This window comes from Engraulis encrasicolus, chromosome 23, assembly GCF_034702125.1.
Source record: "Engraulis encrasicolus isolate BLACKSEA-1 chromosome 23, IST_EnEncr_1.0, whole genome shotgun sequence".
Lineage (NCBI taxonomy): Eukaryota > Metazoa > Chordata > Actinopteri > Clupeiformes > Engraulidae > Engraulis > Engraulis encrasicolus.
In genome coordinates this window covers 24,544,278-24,551,777 of record NC_085879.1, presented here as the reverse complement: position 1 = coordinate 24,551,777, position 7,500 = coordinate 24,544,278, and the positions used below count along the sequence as shown (strand labels likewise).

At 47.1% G+C, this 7,500-nt stretch overlaps 1 protein-coding gene across 2 annotated transcripts in view; it reads left to right on the top strand.

Annotated features, from left to right (window-relative positions):
- ctnna1 (catenin (cadherin-associated protein), alpha 1) overlaps window positions 1-7,500 on the top strand; it is a 214,479-nt gene that overhangs the window by 29,077 nt on the left and 177,902 nt on the right. For both annotated transcript variants that reach the window (XM_063189431.1, XM_063189432.1), the window contains 2 exons: window positions 437-556; window positions 4,886-5,155. In XM_063189431.1, coding sequence (XP_063045501.1) covers window positions 437-556; window positions 4,886-5,155 — 390 coding nt within the window. The remainder of the gene's footprint in view (window positions 1-436; window positions 557-4,885; window positions 5,156-7,500) is intronic.

The following is a 7,500-nucleotide window of genomic DNA, read 5'->3' as shown; positions in this document are numbered from 1 at the left end:
CATTTATGAATCCTCACCACTTGCATTCAAGTCATTTCCATTCCCATCACTCTTCTTTTTTTCGTCTACTACTACCATACAGCTTCATTCTCTGTCTCTCTAGGTCTCTCTAGGTCTCTCTAGGTCTCTCTAGGTCTCTCTAGGTCTCTCTCTCTCTCTCTCTCTCTCTCTCTCTCTCTCTCTCACTCTCTCTCACTCACTCTCTCTCACTCACTCTCTCTCACTCTCTCTCTCTCTCTCTCTCTCTCTCTCTCTCTCTTCTCTCCACTCTCTCTCACACTCTCTCACACTCTTGCTCTCTCTCTCGCACTCTCTCACACTCTCTCACACTCTTGCTCTCGCTCTCTTGCTCTCGCTCTCTTGCTCTCTCTCTCTCTCTCTCTCCCCCACCCCATCTCCTATTAAATGTCTGTCTCTTTCTCCCCCCCATGTCCAGGTGGAGGAGAACCTGGCGAAGGTGCGTAATGCCCAGACGGAGCAGGACCTGGGCATCCAGTACAAGGCCCTGAAGCCCGAGGTGGACAAACTCAACCTGATGGCCGCCAAGAGGCAGCAGGTAACATGGCACAGCCCTCTGGGGTGTTTGTGTGTGTGTGGGGGGTGTGTGTGGTTGTGTGTGTGTGTGTGCGTGCATACGTGCACACGTTTGTGGTAGTGGTGTTGGGGGTGGGGGCGAGGTCTGTGTGTCTGTACTAGGGCTCGACGTTAACTTTTTAGCTCACCGGCCAATGTGGCTAGTGGTTTCCCCGAGTCACTAGCCATTCAGCCTTTCTGCTAGCCAGAGTTTAGTTGTCAGAATATTCTTGTATTTAAATACAAACAATTTATACAAGAACAAATTGGTGTTTGTTGATAAGAATAAACTACCTGTCAAAGTGGCTAGTGAGACTGAAACTGTTACTAGCCACAGCCAAGTTTTACCAGCATTTGGCTGGTTGGAAGGTGCCAGTGTCAAGCCCTGGTCTGTACGTGTATTTGTGTTTTGTGGCATCTGTGTATGGCAAAGTAAAATAGACCAGCCCTGCTTGTGACATACAGTACGTGTGTGTGTCTGTGTGTAGGTTATGCCAGTTTTTAGTGTGTGTGTGTAGTGTGTGTGTGTGGCACTGTGGCATTCCTGTGGGTGGTATTGTGCACAGGCAGCAGGTAAGATTGCACCGCAGTGCCTTGTGTGGTGTTGGCATAGAGCACAGAACAGAACAGAAGAGGGAGGGAGGCATCCCCCTTTTTTCTGCCTCTCGTGCCCTCTCTTGCCCTTCTGAATTATGCAGCTTACCTGCACCTGAATGGCGGTAATCAGATGGTGCCGCGCGCGCATCCATATCAAACAGCTTTACTACTTAACCCTCCAGGCCCTCCCCCAGACACACAGACAGACGGTAGCTGAAAGACACACGTACACGCACGCACAATACACACACACACACACACACACACACACACACCTTTGGTTAGATGCACACACACACACAGCACACACAGCACACACAGCACACACAGCACACACAGGCACACACATAATACACACACACGCGCCTTTGGTTAGAGATTAGATGCATATGGGCATGAACAATCTCCTTATTACCAATAGGCCACATAGGGGAAGAGGGGAAGGGAAACGACATGGGTAGAGCAGGGAAAGGCTGACTGACAAAATGCATTAAGTTGATATGAGAATTGAGGCCTATTCTGCTCATTTTTTGAAGGGAGGGTGGGCTTATCGGGTGGGCTGTAGTCAACAGTGAAGTGCTTTTCCTGATGAATTTTCCAGGTGGCATCACTGACTAATGGAATGAGGGCTTTTTTTCTCTCGCCTCCCTTGCAATTGAGATAGATTACCGAAACCTGACTGTTAATTATTTTCGCACAGATCAAATATGGTCTGGGGCTTGTGTGTGAATATTTATTTACCTCAATTTTTCTTTTAATATATATATATTTTTTTAAAATCAGTAGTTGCCTCCTAGCACTAGGACCTAGCTAGACCGTTTTCAGCTGTAAGACATCAAGATACTTCACGGGAGTGTGTTGAGCAACAGTTTACCCAAAATTAATTTGATCGTACTCTGATGTAATGTAGTTTTACAACGCTTTATAATAATATACAAGCAAAAAATATTATGTATTCAGTGGACCTACTTTTTTTATTTATTGCTTGAGCATTTCTTCTGAGCGGGGATCCACATTCACTGGAGCAGAATGTGCCGAAGTGATTACAGGTCTATGGCACATTGATCAAACCGTCCAATGAAAACATGAATTGATTTCCTAACCTCATACAGAACAACATATTTTATTGCCTATCTGCCAAGATGTACTACAGTAATTAGTTACACATCTGCCTTTCTAGCCGCACTGGGAATTCTCTTAGCATAGGTTACGCATCGGACATTTTTGCAGAGTATTCTTGTATGGCTTTTACAAAGCACGAGATTGTCAATGAGAGTGGATCACTTTTTTTGCCTCCAGTAGAATTGGAGAGAATTCTACGACTTCTTTCTTGCTCTTCCAGTAATGTAGATGGAATAGCCTTCCATATGTCTGTGAGAAGAGGTCTGTAGAAGAGGCCCTTTTTTGAGTGAAGATAAAATGTTGACTTGACTTGACCGGCACACGGCTGGGTACGATGAGGGGTTACGAGGATCAGCTACTAGCTGTGCTCGGTCCATAACGGCCCATCAATCTCAAACTGGAGCCCGGGCGGACGCTAACAAGGTATGGAGAACTCTTCCTGACCCGGGTTCCATTTCAGTTATTTTCCACTTTTTAAAGACAGATTTACGATGCAATCTTAAGGTATTACTGTCCCCCCCAATGTCTCCTAGTCAAGAGAGACCGATTGAATCATCCGACCAATGGTGCCTAACGACTACCCTGCCTCACTCAACTTAGAGCAGTTGGTTCTCAACCTTTTTTGAACAACCGCCCCCTTGACCTCTTCATATGCCCCTTTTGACCTTACCATAAGCCTGCCAACGCCCCCCCTTAGTCCTTTTCTTTTAACCCCCCCCCCCCAAAAAAGGAGGTGGAGAGGCGGGGAGGCAGATTGACTTGGAAATGTAACCAAAATGTTGGTCTTTGAGATCATGAAATAAAAATATGACCAAAACAAATATAATATGCATAGTCAATGTAGTAGAATGTCAAGTCTTTCATCCAGGAAAGGTCAAATTTAGCTTTTTTTAAAGAAAACCCTCAGAGAGCATACAAGTTTACAAAAATGTCTAACTGTTTGTTTGTCTTAACCAAAGTCATTAAAGTTCTGATGGAACAGAGACTCAAATCGAGAGCGGTTCGTTCCCCACGACCCCAGCAGTTGGTTTGGGGCGATGCGAGTTTCTAGACTGCTTTTAGTGTTTTAGCTCTCTCTCTGTGTCTTCCCACTCGGGCCCTTTTTCAAGATAAGAGGCACTCTGTGTTTTATTTGCACTGTCAGTATAAAATGGAAGACTTTGCCAAGTCAAGACGTAGGGCCGCTGGCAGCCATTTTCCTCTTCTGGCTCTTCCCTGCAGCTGATGACCCGGACATCGGAGAGAGAGACTGCTGGAGTACTTTTGCTCGTACTCTTGAGATCCGTAGCGAAAAAACAAGCCTCTATATGTCCCGCGTTGTCCTGCAAAAGTAAACTGCTAAACTGTACCAAAATGGGATGATTATTATTGTTATTATGGTGTGTATGTGCACTGTACTGTAATGGGTTTATTATTGTAGTCTGTGTGTTGTGGAAAGTGATGGGGGCCGCTACATGGCATGAGAGAGAGCCGGTGCTTGTAGGCCCTTGAGGCGAACCTTCAGGCTTTAATCAAAGAAAGTAGATCTAACAAGAAGCGTCATTTTGTTTCTTTTCCGGTATCCACTTTATGTCGGGTGAACGCCCCTTTAGGAGACCTTCGGTTAGGAGACCTTCGGAGTCCTGAGGTTGAGAATCAATGAAGTCCCCTTAGCGCTGTAGATGGCGGTAGCACCCGTCGTGTGCAAACACCACTAAAAGAGAAGAAGAAGGAGGGACAACGCCCCCTTAGGAGACCGAATTTTGAGCACTCGCTTTTGCATTGAGTGGGCGTGTTTCGAGTCCTCTTTATTAAATATCCAACCTCTTTGCTTTAATGTTCTCAATAGTCCTCAGTATGATGAGAATGCGCCGTAATGACTATCTTTTATCTTTCGCATCCATCCACTCACTCTCCCTCTCTCTATAACTCTATAACCCCCCCACCCCCCACACACAAACTTCCGTTTTTCCTCTCCTAGTTTACATTTGTGCCTTATTTCTTCGGTCTGTCTTGCGCAGTGTCTTTTCGTCACCGTTTCTCTCTCAATCATCCTGTTTTTCACGCTCCCCCTCACTCACTCACTCTCTCCTCCACCTCACCTCCCTGTCACCCTTCCTTCCCCTCTTCCTCGTTTTTTTTCTCTCACTCACGCTCTCCTCTACCTCACCTCCCTGTCATAGCCTCCTTTATTTCTCCTCCCTCCATCTACACCCCTCCTCTTCTCTACACGCTCTCCCCCATCCGTCCTTTTCTTCTTTCCTCTTCTCTTACATCACCCCCCCCATCCGTCCTCCTCTCTACATTCTCTCATTTCAAGGGTCGTTTAGACGAGGACGATATTGAGGGAAAATGTATACATGTACAAATGCATATACAGTGTAATGGGTATGAAATTCACTCATCCATCTCCTCTTCTCTTTTCTCTCTCCTCCATCTCTCCATCTCTCCATCTCTCCAACTCTCTAACGTCTCCATCTCTCCTCTCCATCTCTCCATCTCTCCATCTCTCCAACTCTCTAACGTCTCCATCTCTCCTCTCCTCTCCTCTCCTCTCCTCTCCTCTCCTCTCCTCTCCTCTCCTCTCCTCTCCTCTCCTCTCTCCCATCCTCAGGAGCTGAAGGATGTGCACCACAAGGATCAGATGGCCGCTGCTCGCGGCGTTCTGCAGCGCAACGTGCCCATGCTCTACACGGCCTCGGTGGCCTGCCTGCAGCACCCGGACGTGGCGGCCTACAAGGCCAACCGCGACCTCATCTACAAGCAGCTGCAGCACGCCGTCACCGGCATCTCCAACGCTGCGCAGGCCACCGCCAGCGAGGACGCGGCCCTGGGCCAGACTGCCGGGGGAGGGGAGCTCGCCTACGCCCTCAACAACTTTGACGTGAGTAACGTGTGGATGTGTGTGTGCGGGTGTGTGAGTGTGCTGGTGTATGTGTATGATGTTTAAAGCTGAAAGGGGAGGCCGTTTTTCCTCAAGCCTATTTTCTGTGGTTGTATGACACCGGTGAGTGACTGTGTCTGTGTCTGCACGCAGCCAAATGAGCTGTAAAAAGTTGGAAACGTTTCGATCACCTTGGATCTTCGGCAGGCATATATGCATATCGGGGCTGACGTCATTGCATCAACTCAAGAACTGTGCGTGTGTGTGTGTGTGTATTGTCAATTTGGATCCGAATATGACTGGTGTTAAGTATTAAAACACCATACAGAATGCCCTGTATAATTTACTAAACGGCTGCTTCAAAGACTTGGAAGAACTTTCTTACTTTGATAAGAGTGAAACCCAAAAAGTACTGTAATATGCCAAAAAACAGAGTGATAAAGAACAAAGTATTCCATAGAGCAGGCCTTTTAAAAAGGGTGGTGGTAAACTAAATCCCTCTGGGTTCCATGTCCCTTTCCTTCTCCCTTTGCATTTGGGGACTTGTTTTTTTTTTTTTTTTTTGGTGCTTTCGAATTCATTCCAGTAACTCCTGGGGAAACGAGCATGGGGAGTGTTTTTTTAAGCATATCCCACTAAAAATAGAATAGCTTGCCTCTGCTTGGCGCTTGCTGCTGCTGCTGCTGTTGCTGCATGGATCTGTGGCAAGAGACGGATGAGGAGAGCCTTGTGAGTTTTCTTCTTCTGGTGTTTTTGAAATGTCTGAGGATGAGGAGGCATGTTGTCAAGCAGCCCAGAGCTTGACTTTGAACACCGGGGGGGGGATTCCAATATGCAGACTTCCGTCCTTGCTCCCTTGGCTCACTTGCCTGCTTGTGTGACCTCACGATGACGTCGCTGACGACAGAAAATGAATTCAATATCTTGCACAATTCTAATGTTAGCACATTAGAAAATCACAATTCTAATGTAATTTCCTCATTTGCAATCAAGATGGTGAGTGAAGAACAGTCCCCCAAAACTGTTGTGGCTTGGCTGACAGCTGGGAAACGTTAGTGTTTTTTCTCCGGAGGCGGGCAGACAGAACCTAGGGAAGGGATGGATGGGTGGATGGATAGAAGGGAAGGTTGATTGAGTCCACAAACAAACATAAGCAGAGATGTGGTTGACTCTCTGACAAGACACCGCAAGAGAGACTAAGGGATGAATGGATGATGTATACTCATGAACGACCATCCGGGTACTTTGCTCTTAAATTTGCGTTACGCCCCTTTATGGGTGAAAACAAACCGAATGTCTCATTGACTTACATGCTACATCGGCTAGCCTAAATGAACACATTCCATGCTTCACCCACGGCTGTTTGGCTATATTATTTGAACAGCCGGCAATACAACACGTTTTCGGCATGTTGCGCGTGAACAACGCTAGTCTATCGGTCCCTATCTTTCGTTTATTAAACCCAACATCACCAATTGATTTGCATGGGTTGTTTTCCCCCACAAATGGGCGTAGCGCACATGGAAAACGTCACGCCGTTCATGAGTATGGATGGAAGAGAGAGAGAGAGAGAGAGAGAGAGAGAGAGAGAGAGAGAGAGAGAGAGAGAGAGAGAGAGAGAGAGAGAGAGAGAGAGAGAGAGAGAGAGAGAGAGAGAGAGAGAGAGAGAGAGAGAGAGAGAGCGAGCGAGCGAGAGGGAGAGAGGCATAGATGGAAAGGTCCAATGAGTGCACAGAAAAAAAAAAAGATGGAGAGAGAGAGGGAGAGAGAGACGGAGAGACAGACAGACAGACACTGAAGGTGGAGAGGGATGAGTGGAAAGGTCAAATAAGTGCAGAGACGCACATAAGAATTGAACGAACAAACGATTGAGCAGTCGGCGCTGTGTTTGCATACATCCAGACTTTGATTGATGTTTATCCAGGAGGCTGTAATCCAGGATTTTATCAGATTAATTTCTTTTGAGGGGTCCGCCTAAACTGTGCTCTCCCGTTTGACCTTCATGATCTGGTTAGCAGAGGAGAGGGCAGAGCAGACAGGAGGACAAAGCCACAAATCCCCCATGGGGTCCCTGTCACCGCACCGCACCAGGGTCAGAGGAGGAGCATTCATCCCCTGCCCACAACGTGACCCTGATAATCTCTCTCTCTCTCTCTCTCTCTCTCTCTCTCTCTCTCTCTCTCTCTCTCTCTCTCTCTCTCTCTGTCTCTGTCTCTGTCTCTGTCTCTCTCTCTGTCTCTGTCTCTGTCTCTCTCTCTCTCTCTCTCTCTCTGTCTCTCTCTCTCCTTCTCTCTCTCTCTCTCTCTCTCTCTCTCTCTCTCTCTCTCTCTCTCTCTCTGCCTCTC